The sequence below is a fragment of the Phaenicophaeus curvirostris genome, chromosome 3, assembly GCF_032191515.1.
Source record: "Phaenicophaeus curvirostris isolate KB17595 chromosome 3, BPBGC_Pcur_1.0, whole genome shotgun sequence".
Lineage (NCBI taxonomy): Eukaryota > Metazoa > Chordata > Aves > Cuculiformes > Cuculidae > Phaenicophaeus > Phaenicophaeus curvirostris.
The window spans coordinates 86480394-86497844 of record NC_091394.1 but is presented as its reverse complement, the minus strand read 5'-3'; the positions used below and the strand labels follow the sequence as shown (position 1 = coordinate 86497844).

At 41.4% G+C, this 17451-nt stretch overlaps 1 protein-coding gene across 1 annotated transcript; it reads left to right on the top strand.

Moving 5' to 3' along the window:
* Positions 1-146: 146 nt before the first annotated feature.
* On the top strand, positions 147-16994 carry DERL1 (derlin 1). The gene is made up of 8 exons (XM_069854598.1): positions 147-456; positions 2742-2853; positions 6350-6414; positions 8483-8509; positions 10517-10612; positions 11289-11341; positions 12459-12569; positions 14312-16994. Exons 1-8 carry the CDS (start codon positions 304-306, stop codon positions 14448-14450), a joined length of 756 nt encoding a protein of 251 aa, XP_069710699.1. The 5' UTR covers positions 147-303; the 3' UTR covers positions 14451-16994.
* The last annotated feature ends 457 nt before the right edge of the window (positions 16995-17451 follow it).

Here is a 17451-nt window from a genome sequence, read left to right as displayed (position 1 = left end):
TCGCGTTAAAAAGTCCAGCTTTGGGGAGTGCTGCGACTGGAGGGCCCAGCACTCAGGGACAGCGTCTTCGTCACCCGGGCAACGGCGGGTCACTTCCCTCCCGGGAGGCGGGACTTCCGGCGCCGCCGCTGCTCCGGCCGCCGAGGGGGCGTGACCGGAAGTGGCGGCGGCTCGGCCGAACGCGGCGGCGCCACGTCGGGTTCGAGGCTCCCGTCCTTGTCCGGGGCGGCGGCGTCCGGACTTTCGCCTGTCTCCTTCATTCCCTCGGCGGCCGGTTCGTAGCGAGGCCTCGGCGCCGGCGAGATGTCGGACCTGGGGGACTGGTTCCGGAGCATCCCGCTGATCACCCGCTACTGGTTCGCCGGCTCTATCGCGGTGCCGCTCATCGGCAAGCTGGGCCTCGTGAGCCCCGTCTACTTCTTCCTCTGGCCCGAAGCCTTCATCAGCCGCTTCCAGGTACGCCTGCACTACGGCTCCCGGCGTGCCCCACGGCGCTCACGCCGTAGGGGAGCGCGGCCCGCGCGCGCTGGGCATGCTGGGAGTTGTAGTGTGCGGGCCGCGGATGGCCGCGTCACTTGGGAGTGACCGGGGGAGCCGGGCCTCCGTCCCTGCCGGACCCTGCGAGGCCGGCTCCGGTTTCGCTGGAGCTCTGCCCCCGCAGGCCCGGGCTCCCCTTTAAGATGACACCGGCTGCGGCCCTGGGTGAGCCCTTAGCCGGAGCCTTGGTTCACCTTGTGTCTCTTTCTGGTGCCTCTTTCCTGAAGTTCTCTGGAGGAGGAGTTCTGCCTGGTGGCGATTGCTGTGCCAAGGCACCTTATAACGTGCGCTCGCAGCCCAGAGTCGTAACCTAGTTTGGGTTGGAAGAGACCTTAAGGATCATCTAGTTCCAACCCCCTGCAGTGGGCAGGGGCACGTCACACTAGATCAGGCTGCTCCAGGCTCCATCCAACCTGGCCTTGAACACCTCCACGGATGGGGGGTCCACACCTTCCCTGGGCGGCCACTGCCTCACCACCCTCGGGCTGAAGAAATTTTTCCAGAAAAAAGCCAACCGGATCCTGGGCTGCCGGGCTGCATCAAAATAGGTGTGACCAGGAGGTCGAGGGTGGGGATTCTGTCCCTCTGACCTGCTCTGGTGACACCGCACCTGGAGTACTGGAGCCCTCAGTAGAGGGAGGACATGGACCTGATAGAGCAGGTGCAGAGGAGGGCTAGTGAAATGATCAAAGGCCTGGAAGACCTCCCCTATGAAGAGAGACTGAGAGAGTTAGGGTTGTTCAGCTTGGAGAAGACTCTGAGGTGAACTTATTGCAGCCTTTCAATATTTAAATGGGGCTTCTAAGAAAGATGGGGAAAAACTTTTTAGCAGGGCATTAACAATAGGATGAGGGCTAATGTTTTTAAACTAAAAGAGGAGAAGTTTAGGCTAGATATTAGGAAGGAATTTTCACACTGAGGGTAGTGAAACAGTGCAACGAGTACTTTAGAGAAGTGATAGATGCTCCATCCCTGTTAACATTCAGGGTAAGGTTGGATGGGGCCCTGAGCAGCCTGATAGAGCTGAAGATGTACCTGCTTACTGCAGAGGGTTAGACTAGATGACCTTTGTGATCCCTTCCAGCACATACCATTCTATCATTGTATAATCCTAAAACCTGTGGCTGTGACTTCAGGCGACTTGCCCAGCCTCTACTGTGATTGTGTGGACTTTGGGAAAGGCTTAGCAGGCACATATGCAGCTGTCCTAAACCACAGTATTTTTTTTCCACCTTCTTAGTGTTTCTTGCTTGGATTTTGAAAAAGTTTGTGTTTGGGATTGTCAGCTTCTGTGCATGGGCTTGCCTGGCATAAACTACCAGCTAAAGTCCTGAGGTTTCAGATGAACAGTGTTTCTGGAGATCAAAAGTGTCCACAAGCTGAACATAGTCTTTTTCCTTGCATCAGGAGTTCAGATGTTCAGTGTTTTGGGATGCAGATTTGTAGGAGAAGAGCACCAGCTGGGTGGATTGAAAATAAAAGTGAAGAAAAGATCGCAACCTTAAAATTTCTTGCTTATTATATCTTCAGCAATAAAGACTAAGTGTGAAAAAGAGTATTAAAAAATTGATATATCTATGGTTTGTTTCATATATAGTCCCCAAGACTTAGTAGCTTAAGTGACTTCTTTTTTTTCTAGTTGTTATTCCTTCTGGAACTGTGATGTTCTGGATACTAACTGTCTAGTTGGGAATGTTGCTGATTAAAGAGCTCATTCGTAAATGGCCAGACAATTTTTTTTGTCCTTGTTTCATGCTGCCATGTAGTTGGCTGTGCCCAATATTGGTAGTTGGGACACTCTCTAAAGCAGGTGCAAAATTCTTAAAGAGTACCACACGCTGTCTGGAACAGCATGCTAATGGCTGTTGTGTGAATTCCTTGGCCTCTGTATGATAAATAAGAGTGGATTCTCTATGGATGCCTCTAAAACAGGGCAGTATCCTTGCAAGCATATCCCTTTTGCACCACGATAAATGCTCAATACTGCAAAGATGTGATTTCTGTTGTAATCTTGATATCTTTGCTTATCAGCTTTAAAAAAAGCAAGTGTAAAAGCTGCTGAAGAAACAGCAGAAATTGATACTTAGGCTATTTTTAATCTCCTGGATTTTCCAAGTAATTGATAATGAATGAAAGCAAAATCTTATGCATATGAGTTCATTCTATGGTATATAAATATATCCTTCTTTTTTTTATCTGGACAGATCTGGCGGCCGATAACTGCAACTTTCTACTTTCCAGTGGGACCTGGAACAGGATTTCTCTACTTGGTGAATTTGTATTTCTTGTATCAATATTCATCACGATTAGAAACAGGTACGTTACCCATTAAGTTGTGTGCACGTGGTGGAATCTGCCTGGAGTTGATAGAGACTAAGCATTGTCAGGTAGAGCTTCTGTTGGGAATGTCTGTGGTGATGGGGTTGTGGCTGATCTAGGCAGAATTGTGGAATAGGTGGCTCATCTGTGTGTCCACTTGTGTTGCTCACTGGGAAACTGCTCTGAAAATTTGAGTTTCTGCGATTGGCTCCATTTGTTAGGGAACCTGTTGCTGTAGGAACTGAACTTGGTGCTTCTTTCAGTATAAGAGCCTGGTGCTTTTAGCTGTTGGATATCATGAAATGAGGGAGAGAGAATAAAAGATGACGTTACCTCTGTTTTCTTGAGTCTCATGTCCTTTAACTCCAAAGGGTGATAGAGCATATGTAATGACGGGTATATCCATCTTGAGAAAGTAACAATGTCAGGTTTTTTTCTTTTCTTTAAAAAAGGCAGTGATGTTTACCTGAGTTATACTATTGGTTATGTTCAATTGAGAGATACCACGTACAAATGAAATTGTACCCCTCTGTCAAACAGAAATGTGAAAAGGTTAAGAAGCTATTTGGATTTTCAGTTGGTAAGAAAGGAAAACTTAAGAGTGGAAGAAAGGCGATCAGATAATGGATCATTTCTCTCAAAAAAGCAATTGTTGTTACAAGATAGCTTTGAAACTGTTTTCCTTTTGCAGTGCACAGTTCATTACAGATAAACAAAAGTTGTTTCAATAGAACTAAAAATTAAACTAAAGTATTTGCGAAGACAAGCTCCTCCTGAAAGTCTTTATTGGACAAGAATTTTGATGTAGTTCTAATGGAGTCTTAGAACTGATGTTGTAAATGGAAATGCATTGCAAAGTAGTGTTTGGGAAGTTGCATGATAGAGGTCCTTGGTAAACCTGTTACCCAGGTAGTGTTGAGGAATTCCTTTTAAGTTGTATGAAGACTAACAGGGAAAGGGAGGAGTGGTGCCATAATGTATCTTTCTTAGTGAGAGTAAGTAGTAGTTTAATAACTAGGATGGTTTCTCTTTCTCTTTGAGTCTTTCTGCAGTAGGTCATGATCACATGAGAGTACTGGCAGTTATGATGTTCTACTGTGCAAAGCAATGTGTAGTAAGTTCCTGATTACAAGCAGTGATATATTATCTGAATGAATTATATACACTTAAAAATGCTGTAGTTGTCTGTGCTGTGGCAGAAGCATCATGGAAGAAATTCAATTCTTTCAGCAGTAAATTTGCATTTCTGCTGTACAGTGCATCTGGATTTTGAAACAAGGAAGTCAGCTGTGTTGTTTGGATCAGTGCATTTTTATTATATTGTAGTCATTTTTCTGGATATAAATAAAGTTCTTGGTTACGCTGGTCTTTCCTCTCTACAAAAAACACTTGAATACTTTGGAAAGTGGGAAGAGGGAGGTGTGTAAGCTGCTGGTAATGTGTTTACAGATGGAAGCTGGTATAGGTCTATGCCTCCTTTTGTCTGTGAAACTTGAAGAAGTGAAAATTCTGTTTACAGGGTTGTAAATGTAGCTGTCAAAAATACCCATATGTTTTTGTACTGTGCTTGTACTGTCCTAACAAGCTGACCTTTAGCTTCCTGAGGAAAAGGAGGTTGATGTGGTTTTGTTTTGTTTCTCTGGGAGAAGAACAACAAATATCAACTAAGAAAGCAGAATATGCAGACCTTACTCCCCAGCAGTACGAATGATGAGATTATGAGCCTGCAGCAATTCTGTGATGACTAGATTGTACCCTAGACCCTACTGAAAAACACAGTGGGCTAGAACTCACCTTGCCCCTGTGTTGACCATTTTGACAGTCTGTAGCTCGACTTTGTTTAGATATTCATTGGAAAGTCAACTTAGGTAGTTTGTCTCATGTTGTTGTTAGTAGTGTCTTAGATAATGAGAAATGAAAAACTCTTGAGGGAATAATAGTCTGTCTGATTTCTTCCTATTCTGGAGGAACTCCTGTGTTGGAGTTTCTACAGGGTTAGTCGGTTTCCTCTCTGTAAATGTTTGTTTGTTGTATGGTAACCCTAAAGAAGAAAATTCCTGTTTATGTTGTTCTTCAACTTCAAACCTTTTCAAAAACTTTTATCAGGGAGTGCAGGGATAGAACGAGGGGTCAGGGATTTAAGCTGGAAGAGGAAAGATTTAGATCAGATATTAGAAAGTACTTTTTTACTGTGAGGGTGGTGAGGCACTGGCACAGGTTGCCCAGAGTTGTGGATATCCCACCCCTGGAGATGCTCAAGATGAGGCTGCATGAGGCTTTGAGCACCTTGATCCAGTGGGAGGTGTCCGTGCCCACAGCAGGTGGGTTGGAACTGGATGAACTTTAATGTCCCTTCCAACCCAAACCATTCAATGACTCTATGAAAACTTTTTAACTGTGTTTGGTTTTTTTTTTCTGTTGCATAACTTGCATGGCTTAAATTATAAACTTAAAATATCAGTTTTATTGTCTTAGGCAGAGTTAGTCATTCCTAAACAGTAATACTTTAACATATTTTTTTCTTTCATTAAAATGTTGGGGACACGTAAATTAGTTGCAGGAAGCCACATGATGCTAACACTAAGCAGTGCCCTTCTTTCTAGGCATTCTGATATTTAATTATTAGCATGTATTTCAGCTTGCTCATGGTGCGCTGTGTTTGTCACTGTGTGGTTTGGGTCTGGTGCAGCAGTGTGCTCAGGCGTTCCTTGCCTGCATGGAGCTATCTGAAAGTTGATCGGAGTCTTGCTCAGTGCTGAGGTCTGTGCCAACCTTTTACCACAGTTTGCAAGAGTGAGATCTTACGATATTCACATTTGCAAGGAGTTGCTGGGGATTTTGTTTTTTAACTCTTCTCAACAGGAAATTTAAAGATAATTTCATTTAGTATGGCCTGCAGGGAATTTTACTGTGATTTGTTGCACATCTTTGAAATGGGGAATTAGACAAACAGTTCAGCTTAGAAGAAGGAACAAAATGCACTGTGTGTGCATGCCTGCCTTGTCATGTATGTTAATTTTTCTGGAGTGCAAGAACTATCATATCTCTTGAATCTGACTGGATGATGCAAAGAGGATGCAATTTGCCGAAGTAAGGATGGGCTTTCACATGACTCAGTCATTAAACTTCATGTCTCTGCTTTTGCTGTGCAAGTACCTTTCTTTACTCTGTGCTTCTGACTGGCAGCTGCTTATGAAGGATGGGGTCCAACTCTGTTTCTTGTGAAGTTGCAGTCACTTATCTCCAGAGCTCCTTTTTTAATTAGAGCTGCTGTGTGTGCATGTAATAACCCGAATGTCTTATTTTCGGTCCTGTAGGTTGTGGTAGTATTACAAGGCCTTATAAAATTTTAAAAAATAAAAATAATAGACCACGGACTGCACATAGGGCAGTTGTTATTAACTGAGCTTTTCTTAGACTTCTAAAATTAAAAAAAGTGTTAATTTCTGCTCAAGATTTCAGTACTTTTCCTAACAATTGTTTTTATTTACAGGGGCTTTTGATGGAAGGCCAGCAGATTACATGTTCATGCTCCTGTTTAACTGGATCTGCATTGTTGTATCCTTCTACTCATCATCAAACTCTTAGAATATTTTAGTGGTCCTATTTCTGCCTAAAATATGTTCAAAGACTAAGTTTTAGCAGCTAATGGTTTTAAAATATAGCACATGTTCACAGATGAGCTCCCAGTCTTCTGGAAAGGTAGCGAGTGGCTTGCAAGATGAATACCAATAAACATGCTAATACAAGTATGTAATCTGGGAACTTGAGTTCTGCTTATATAAAGCTCAGCTCATGCTGTGTGAGCTTCTGTGGTGTTTACTGTATTGCTTCATGTATCCACTTCTTTGTATTGCTGTGTGGGCTAAGAGTGAATTCAGTGTGTTTAAGCTGCCATGTGCAAACAGATCTGATCTCTGGGAACAGCAGTGTTGGAAATTCAGGTACCTTGTGGAGGGATCCTTTACCTGCTGGTTACAAGTCAGCTGAGCCTGTGAAAGTTGTGTTGCGAGATCTGCTCTGAGGCAGCTTCCTGAAGAAGTTGAGCGTGTTGGTCTGGGAATGTTGGGAAACAGTTTTTCCATGAGCTGTGCTGTTCTACCTGAATTTTATTTAGGTCTTGGATACAAAGCTGGGAGGAGTTGTTGGTACACCAGAAAGTTGTGCTGCCATTCAGGGAGATCTACAGAGGCTGGAGAAGTGTGCCGATCAGCTCACCAAAGAAGTGCCAAGTCCTGTGCTCTGGGCTACCAAGTGTAAGAGTGGCATGGGCATGCTGAAATGAGCCCAGTGAGGGGCCATGGAGATGATTAAATGGTTGCTGTATCTGTCATGTGAGGAGAGGCTGGGAGAGCTTGTGAGGATTGTGAAGCCTGGAGAGCAGGAAGTTCAGGAATGTCTTATCTGTGATAAATACTTCATGGGGGGAGGGAGTAAAGGAGATGGAGCCAGACTTCTGTCAGTGATGGGACAAGAGGCAACAGATGCAAAATGAAACACAGAAAGTTCCATTTAAATGTAAGAAAGGGCAGTCAGGTATTGGTACAGGTTGCCCAGAGACTTTGTGGAACCTCCGTACTTGGAGTGACTCCTGTTCAGTTTCTGCTGTTGCTGTCTCCTTGTAGCAATTTGCAGTGGCATAACATGTGGGGAAAAAAGGGATTAGGACATTAGTGTGAAACGGATACAGCCAGGAAAGCTAGTGTGTAGAAATGCTGTCACCTTTATCAATAGATGAACTACTTCTGGTTGCATTCCTCTGTATGGAGGGGATTGCTCTTCCTGTTGGTCCTATTGAGCCACAGCAGTAACCAAGAAAACCACATGGGTTTAGTTGTGTTGTTAAGAAAGCAATCAGCTTTGTTGTGGTTGTGGACTGTTGGCTGTGAGCTATTAGATGAACCTGATCTGTGAGCTATTAGATGAACCTGATCGTGACTTAACTTTAAGACTGGTCATTTAAAAGCTTCCAGTTGCTTGTTCTGTATGTGATGTAAGGAGCAATCTGGATACATGGTCTGGGAAAATGTTTGGTGCCATTTTATATACCATTTGTGAGCTGTTAAAAGCAATCTGATCACAGAAGAATTCTTCAGCAGTTGTTCCTACTCAGCAGTTACTGCATCAAGAAAATCTTTTAGGTTCTGAGGTAGGAGAGTGATATTAAAAGCATACATGGATGCCCTTCAAGGAATTATTTATTTTCTGTGGCTCAGTGGCAATGTATTGATAATTTTTTATGAGCTGGTACTTCTTTAGTTAGAAAACCAACATTTTATTCTTTAAAAAACTAATCTGGCTGTTAAACCTGTAACATGCTTTTATGCAAAGGCTGAGTGTGTAGTTAGCTTGTTTCATCATGGAGGGAAGGCCAGCGCCATTTCCTCGGGGAAATGACTTGAGATGGTGGCTTGAAAGGCTGCTGAAAAGCAATTACTGAAACTAAGTGTGTAGGTCATTGGAGATTTTTAATTTTTTCTAGTGGTTAACTTAATACTACCCAGGAATGCTGTTTTAATTTTGAACATTAAAGGCTTTTGCGGGTGTGTTGAGTGTGTTTACAGCTTCTTTTTGTCATTTTAGTCTATTGGGTTTTGCTGTGTTTTCCTTAATGGTGCAATGACAGATAACCGGCCTGGCAATGGACATGCAGGTGAGTGCACTGCAGTTTAAGTAATAATCTTATGAAACTTTCTGACTACTTAATGACTCTACAGAGAGCATTATCAATGTAACTGCATATCAACATAGTAAAGCTAGGCTGGTTTAGTTTATCCCAAAATAGACTGTTGTGTGTGTATTGTTATTTGGTTTGGGTTAGCCTCAGCTAGTGTTATGACATCTGTAACTGTGCCACTTCTAACCTAGACAGGGAGTGAAGGACTGAAAATTAGCTCTTTTTACAGTCAGGAGGTGCTCAGTGTTTTACTAAAATGGGCACAAGGTGTCACCTATGCACCGTTTCCTCTAACAAATGGGGATCTGTGTTCTTTTTAATCTAAAAATGATTTGGGGTTCATTAGTCTTCTCAAATTCAGTTGTGCCTTTTGCCTGCCAACAGAAGTGGTTTTTTTTCTGGTGAAAAATGCAGCTTCAGAGTCAAATGAGAACTGTGAAATGCAAAATCCTCACAAGAATGGTATTAAGATAGTGGTCTAAAGAACCACTGTCAGTGAGGTAGCTCTTATCCTCATAAATATTAAAGGAGAGGGATGAGGGGGTGTTTCTTTGAGGCAACAGGATATCGGATAACTGTATGTCTTCAGCCTGCCTGTGCTCTTCTCTCCTCATCTTATTCTGTCCCCATCACCCAAAGCCTGCACCAGTGTCTCTAATATTCTCTAGTACCTTAGCATTTACTAGATTGTTTATTAGGCTCCCCTGGTAGACAAAAATCATGCATCTGTAGTCAAGACTGAGTTGTGTTAGTGCTGTCCATAACTTCACACTACTTTTTTTTTTTTTTTTTTTCTGTGTAGAGGACACCACAAAATTCTTCAACAGCATGCTGAAGTCACTCATAGATGATGTGAATTTTAGACTGATTGTGTTGATTTGTATCTTTTTAAAAAGTACTTTGAATGGTGTTATATCTGCATAAAGTATTGCTTAAAAGAGAATCAGTAGTTTGATGTACATATGTGTTTTTCTTAGAAATAAGCTTTTTTTGCTTGTGTTGAGTAGCTTCCTTGAAAGTGAGAAGGCAGAGTAAGATAGCTGGGCCTTTATTCACGTGTCAAATACTTTCAGAAATTAGATGTTGCTTTGTTTTTCCAGTAAAATAAAAGTGAGGTGCTTGTGTGACAAATCAGGCTGCTGGTGCACTGTAGGGCCTGGAGAAGACTGGACTGGTGCCAGTGTGCCAGCTTTAACGTGGAACCTGTTAAATAGTGGCACTCCCAAAGGGGAGAGTTTTAACCTCTCTTCCAAACACATGAGTTGGTTTGTAGTGTTAAATTGATTTATGGAAATGTTGCTGGCACAGCCTGTCTTCAGTTTAGAACTTGGCAGATAGCTGAAATAGTACTTTATATTTGTTTTACTAGAAATAGTCCATTTGGCTGATATACAGTCAGAGCAAGGAGGTATTTGAAGCATCTCCTGACATGAAACATAGGTTAACTCCCAAGCTCCACCAAGAAGGCTTTGCCAGGTACTTTTTGCTTGGTACTCCGAAATGGTGTTTTACTGGTGCACCTTCCCTCTGTGGTGCTCTGAGGGGGGATGTAGCTGGTAGTTTGATGGAGTAACAGTTCATCTGGCATATTAACTTAGCCCTGGAAGAATGTGTTTGGGTTAGTGCCCTGGGTTGTGAATGGAAATGATTGTGGCATAAATATGTTGCTGGCTCTGCTATAGGTGGGCTACCAAGAGCTGGGAGCAGGGAAGCTCATCACAAGTTGAAGCCCCTTTTTTGGCATAGCTTTGCAGAAGAGAATGACCAAGTAGGTTCTCCTGCTTAGCCTTCTAAATAGCTTTTGAACAGATCTGTGACACCTGGTGGCAAAGATTCTGGGACAGTCTTTAAAGGTTTTGTTGATGGTGTCGTGCTTACAAGCCATTTTTGAAGCTTGTAGCTCCTGATTCCTATTAAACTTTCTTGGGCTTTTGCGAAAGTGCTGATAACAGTTTGCCTTTTCTTTCTGTTTAAACATTGCAGTTACTGATGATCCCACTCATCATGTCAGTGCTTTATGTGTGGGCCCAGCTGAACAGAGACATGATTGTATCATTTTGGTTTGGAACAAGATTTAAGGTATGTCAGACAGGATATTGGAAAGGTTTCTGCCCAAAAGATGCACGTGAAGGGGGCGGGGACCAAAATATCAGTATTTTCTCTTATTAAGGATGTCTCATGCTTTCACATAGCTATATACTTCTTGAGATGTAGCAAAGTAAAATTTCTTCATGGTCCCCCATACAGTGTCACTCAGTGACTTTACTGACAACTGAAATTCATCACTCAGAAAAGAGGACAAAAATCCTGATAAACATTTACCTTGATAAAAGCTGTATGTAGTGACCCCACAGTGACAAAATATTGATATTTTAAATTGTTCTTTCCTGTGCAACCTCATCTGTTTCTGCCAGATCTTATAGTGAACTCTTTTGATCTTTGTTTCCAGACCTTTTCAAAATCACAAATGCTAGGTCTTTGTTTCAGATGTAACCTTGCTGTGGAATATAGAGTACAAAGACACATCTACTTACAACGTTTAAATGAGTGTGATTTGTCTAAAAATGTTAGTGTTTGCTCAGTTTGGATTATTTTATCTTCTTAGGTAGAATCTGCTTGAGGTGATATACTAGAATTCGTGCAATGCCCAAAACATTGAGATTATAATCATGTTTATTAGTGCAGTGGGAAGTTGTGCAGGTTCATCCTTAACTTTTACGTACTGCTTCTTGGTCTATATTGTGTTCTTTTACAGGCTTGTTATCTTCCATGGGTTATTCTGGGATTCAACTACATCATTGGTGGATCGTACGTATTTACTTATATGGCAAATCTGAAGTTATGAATGCTTTTACAGCTATTGAGCTTACTGCTGAATTTAGAAGCAACATTAAAATAAGAGGTTTGAAGCTGTGTAATCTGACTGATTAATCTGTGTCATGTGGTGGTCGTTTAAAACAAAAGCAAAGAGGAGATGTGCATATGAGAACTGGAAATTGTAGGTAAGGGGAAAGTAAGAAGAACTTGGTTTATTTTCTAGTAAATCTGTGTTAGGCCTTTTTCTTACCAGAAGAATAATGACCACCTGTTGACTGGTTTTAGATTAAAATCTAGCTTGACTCTTACATACCCTCACAATCTTGCCCAATGTGATGGGTTTTTTTCAGCTTGTGAAACAAGGGAAAATAGCAGTAACAGGCCCAAGTATTAGCACTTGCTGAACTCATTGTTCTGTCTTGTGTTTCTTTTACTAAACGCTGTGATGCAGAAATCCCTTCTGCACGGTCTTGCCCATTGGTGCCCTGTGTTTGTTTGGGCCTCTTGGTGCTGCTGTAACACAATTAGTGACAATAACAGGTTACATGCTTGATTTATAAAAAAGGAGGAGGTAGTACAGCAAAACCAAATGGTGTTTTCTGGCTGTGCCTCCTACTGACTCATCCATCACTTGAGAAAATGGCTTGCTGTTAGATACCTGCTGTTTCTATGCATGATGGAAGATACTCAAGGTCCTCCATTCAGCAGTGTTTTTGCAAATTTGGGCACAAACCAGCTCAGTACAGCAGGAGACAGGTTGTCCAGTGAAAACAGCAGTAGCTTCTCAAGCTCTGTAGACTATTATTTTAGACACTAATAGTTGTACGGTCTAATTCCCTGATGTAAACAAGTATTTAATTGCTTTTTCAGTACAGACCGTTGAGAAGGCTTGGAGGGGAGGGTGGAACAGCCTGTTAATATATTGGCAGTGAAGGCTGGCCCTTCTTTCAAAGTGGCTGCAAAATGCTGAGGGAAGGGAAATTTTCTGTGGCTCATGGCAGCAGCCATGTCTGTGGCAGATGAACAGCAGTAGCTGGCAGAGGGTGGTCACTTGTTTATTTTCAGAGAAGGCAGCTTGTGAAACAATTCTTTTTCTTTTGCCTTGCAGAGTCATCAATGAACTGATAGGAAATCTGGTTGGACACCTGTATTTCTTCTTAATGTTTAAATATCCAATGGATTTGGGAGGAAGGAATTTTCTGTCCACACCTCAGTTCTTGTAAGCTGGCTTTATTATTTGCCTCACTGTTTGTTTGGTCCATTTTTCTGTATTGTTCATCAGACATGTTTGCTGGACTTGTAAGGTGTAAAATACCCTATTAAATCAACCTGCTTCAGGCTGTCATATGGGCTGTGCTGCTGAGTCACCAGAAATGTTGTTTCTTGTAAATGGTCCATGTAAGAGTTCTTTGTTACTGCTATGTTTGTCCTGTACCCACTCTTAAGAGTGAGACTAAACATTGTAGTTCTGCTAGTGAATTGACCTGTAAAGAGAACCCCCTAACAATTGTCAAATGCTATAAAAAAAAGTTTGCTCCTGTAAATGATCTTTTATCTGTATTACTATGTCATTACAGTAGCTACCAATTCAGCAACCTGTAATAACAGTAGGACTCAGTTGCAGACTTGTTCAGGACAATAATGTGTTCTGCTTTGTGGTCAGTACCAGTCACCTTGACTGAGACTGCAGGTCTTGTTTTCTCAAGTGCTTTTTCTTGTGATCTGTTTGTTGTTTTAGCTTTGAAATGCTAAATCAGAAGCCGAAGTTTGTAGCTTCAGTTGCCTTTGTCCTTATCCTTTTGGGCTGTAAATATTCTTTCTCTACCAAGCTTCAGTTAGCAGCTCAGTTAACCCTTCTTATAGCATGAACTGTTAATTATAAGGCACAAAGTTGAATTACAGTCATACTTTCTGTACAAGTTTTAGTGACTTGGGAAGCTTTATGTTCTACTTCTTTGTTTACAAGCCTATGTGGTAAGCCTAGTTTTCCTTAAAGTTTAGAAGACAAAATGTTGGCTTAAAATGTTTACAGGGTAATAAGAGCTCTGAAACTGCCATCATTCTTACTGGTTATGTGCAATTCTATTGATTCCTCTTATGAGTATTTAATCCTTCTCTCTATTTGAGGAGCAGAAACAGAAGTACTGCAAATGTCTCTGAAGAGGGATAAATTCTGCCTTTGCACTGTACTGTTAAAAAAGATGCTGTAATGAATTACAAATATCTTTATTATAGAGAGAACTTTTTCTATGCAGGATAAGTATTCCTTTCCAAAGGAATCTGATTTTATGTCTGGGTCTCAGATTTTCATGGTCAAATTTAGCAGGGGCTTTGCAGGAGTTGGTGTAACTTCTGCAGAAATGACTCTGCATTGATGGCATCAACTTGCAACATGCAGAAGCTATTTTACATCTCTCGCTCTATTTAGATGGTAGCCTGAGTTGGATGATAAAGTCTTATAGTTCTGAATTGCTTGAACTTTGATTTGAGACAAGCTAGTTGCTGGAGCCTGTATCCCTAAGTCTCTTTGGTCCTCATTTCCTCAGGAATGTTTACATGGGTATGGTTGGATGTTGTGATAACAGGAGCTTTGTAACTATTGGAGAGAGTGATTTGTATTTTTTTTAAATTATTTTTCCAGAAAAAAAGGGGGAGAGGTTAGGGGAATTAAGTTTGTATTGCAGCATTTATTCAACAATGACTCGGTTATGTGGTTTTTTTTCCTTTGTTTGGAGTATTGTATATAGCCGTATCCCAGAGATGGAAGTTCGGCAGAATTCCGATTTCTCATTGTGCTGAGGGCTTAGATTTGGAAAGAATTCTGTAAAGTACTGCTGTGAAAAGCCAATTTGATTGAAAAGTCTAGCAGCTAAAAGGAAGTGCATGGGCAGGTAGTCTGGCATTTACCCCCAAGGTACAGCTGTTTATCAGACTCTCTCCTTCTCTCTGGGATTGTATTAGGTACCGCTGGCTGCCAAATAGGAGAGGAGGAGTGTCGGGGTTTGGCGTCCCACCCGCTAGCATGAGAAGAGCTGCAGAAGATCAGCAGGGTGGTGGAAGACACAACTGGGGCCAAGGTTTCCGGCTAGGTGACCAGTGAAGAGCTCCTGCCCTTGGAAAACAGCAACTCTTCGGTTTTAATTGGACGTAGGACCGACACTTCCTGGTGCAGAGCATGCTCAAGAGCTGAGCTCTCTGTGGTATTGTTGGATTTAATGGATAAGAAAGAATTTGTCTGAACCAAGAGAAAACTAAAAACTCCAGAAGGGAAAAATATAGATCTTGCTCCAGGTTAGCCAGTAGTGTCCAATTTGATTCTGCCATTGAAAAAAGCCTTCTTTATATGCAGTATTGTCTGTCACAGCAGGCAACCATTATGCCATCTTGTTCCATGATGTGATGGAACAAGCTAATGGTGTTCTGTTTCGCCTGGTGCGTTAAAAGTTTTGTTAACTGTGGTAAGGTAAGTATCCAGTGTAAAGCAGATGGATCAAACTAACCCCAGAGTTTAGGAGACTTACTTTCCGTAGCTGTCCTTAAGTCCCATGGTCTTTGGAAATGTTATTTAAGTGGTATTTCTGCTGCCTCCATAAAGCAAAGTGCAAATGTTTCATTTCCATTATTAAGCTGTATTTTGAGGGGAGTTTTTTTCTTGCCCTGCAGCATTTTTCCTACCTGTTACAGCATGGGAAGGGCAAGACTAAGGATAAGAGGGCTTTTATTTGAAATTGCAATAACAGATACCCACAGAACACAGAATTGAAATCTCTGAACTCTTTGTGGCATGTTACAAGGCTTGCTTTGATTAAACTGAAGTTGTCTGGCTTTTTTTTTTTTCCTGAGATCTGTGAATTCTTGGCTTCAAGGTTTCTATTCTGATTGCAAAATTGGGTAGCACAAATACTACATAAACTAGAAAATGTAACATATCGTTGTGGTTAGTGTAAAGGGTACTGATTGCAGCATTATGTGTGTTAACTGAATCTTTCCCTTAAAAGCTTTAAGATATCAAAGAATCAAAGCTGGAAATAAACTTTTCCAGGATCAAGATATAATAGAAGAGATTGCTTTACTACAGGACTCTTTCATTGTCAAATAAGAAATTACATGCACTGTTTATTAGTGTCTGTACTTCTTTGGTAAAACTTTTTGACATGGAGAAGGGAATAATTCTATACAGTAGTTTTCCTTGTACTGGGTTCCCATGGGCAGAGCATAGGGCTAAGATCCGAGAAGCTGTAATGCTAGCTTCTGACTCACTCGCCACATGGATTTGAGCAAATTTCTTGCTTATCTCAGTTTTCCCAGCTGTAAGGAGGACTCATGCATGTCTTCTAGCATTCTTAAAAGGAGGCTGCCCCCAACTCCCCTAGATGGGAGCTGTTGATGAGCAAGGTGAGGCTTAAATTATGACACTTAAGCTAGGAATGCAATTACTCTAAACTTAACAAGACTTCAAAGTTGGAATATAGTTGCTTTTTTTTTTTTTTTTTATATATATAGTTGGAAGAAGAGGAGCACCATCACTAGAATGAAATTCAAGTCTTTGACTGAATTTCCCTTTAGCATTTGTCTGTTTACTGGGTATGTAGGGCACAGAAAGCTGTCCCAACTTAGGTATCTCAGGTATCTATCAGTAGATGAAGTGAATCTGGGCCCAAACATTTTTATTACTACGTTGTTTCTTCACTAAACCTGGGTTCTGAAGGTTTAAAAACTTGTAAATACTACTTAATATGAAACTGGGTGGAAAATAAGCAGTCAGACTGGAAGTTTTCAGTTGGCTTGCTTGGAAAAAAAAAATGCATGCTCCATTTCTTCACTGCAACTCAGTTTCGTTGATCCGACTTGTGGAAAAATATAGAAAACTGGTAATGATCACATTGTGTGCTTAGGTTTTACAGGAACTTGGAGTTCAGAAATCACCTGCCATTTTTGTCCATTCAGTGGTAAGTTTTAAAGGTGTCCTTGTCTCTTTATGTAGAATGCTAGGTAGAAGAGGACTGCAGTGTTGTCAGTACTGATCTGTTGGTGACCAACAGCTGTTATTTGATGCTAACTTGAAAAGTCTGGGAACCATCATTTTTATAGAAATCATGATGCAGCTGGTGTTTTTAGTCATAGTAATGCCACTGTCTCCAAAAATTTTGAGGCAGGACCTAACTGTGAAGTGAAGATACAACAGTTTGACTCAGCTAAAAAACCTGACACGCTCAGATTGCAGAACATCTTTGTACAAGAGGTCAGAAGGAAGGCCTGAGTGGGAGGAAGGATGGCAAAAGTCATTGTCCTGGCTCACTGCACTGTGCTGGGTCTTACTTTGTAGTGCATCCTTCTATGAATTAAGAGGAAAAGATTTGCAAGGGAAATAGACTTCTGATAAGTCTTGATTTTTTTTTTTTGAGTTTTCCAAGTCAATTTACTTTGGTTTATGGAAAATTTACTTCAAAATTCCATTTTGGGAGCTCAATTTGTTTTTTCTCTCACTTGTCACTTGATCTAAAGCACTGTTTGTCCTCCAGCATACACTGACAATGGCCATCTCTTGTAAAATGAGTACCTCCTTTCTTATTTTGTACAGATAATTCCCCTTTTTGTAATCAATTTTTGTTGGCAAAGTTTTAAATTAAAGTTTTAATCTCTGTTACTGTCTCTGTTTCACTAAATGGTGTTTCAGCTTAAGAAAAGCCTTGTTATCTGTGCGTCTCTGGGAAACGTCTGACAGATGCAGTGTCACACCACCTCCTGCTGTTGATGAAAGTACTCAAGAAAATGACCTGCTTTTGGGTGGGAGTCGTCTTCTCAGATGGGTTCCAAAATTGTAAAGGCATTTTCTTTGTCTCTTTATCATCATGAGTTTTGATAGTCTATACCTTTCCTGGGCTATTATAATTGTACTGCTTTTTTTTTGCATACCTAATGATTCATTCCTTGTTGTCCTGTGGGAGGAAATCTCTTATTTGACCCCAAACTTCATGGGAGTGGTAGAGATGACTTACTTTTTCAGGGGTAAGCTTGGTATTCTGCAACACTTTATCTCTGTGCAGCCAGATGTGCACAGCTGTCAATTACTTTTGCGGCTTTTATTTCAACTGGTTTGA

Coding starts and splice junctions, on each gene's coding strand:
- DERL1 (XM_069854598.1), top strand. CDS start 304: ATGTCGGACCTGGGGGACTGGTTCCGGAGCATCCCGCTGATCACCCGC. Junction 6,415..8,482: donor TTAACTGGATCTGCATTGTT/GTATCCTTCTAC, acceptor GTGCAATGACAG/ATAACCGGCCTGGCAATGGA. Junction 12,570..14,311: donor CTGTCCACACCTCAGTTCTT/GTAAGCTGGCTT, acceptor GGATTGTATTAG/GTACCGCTGGCTGCCAAATA.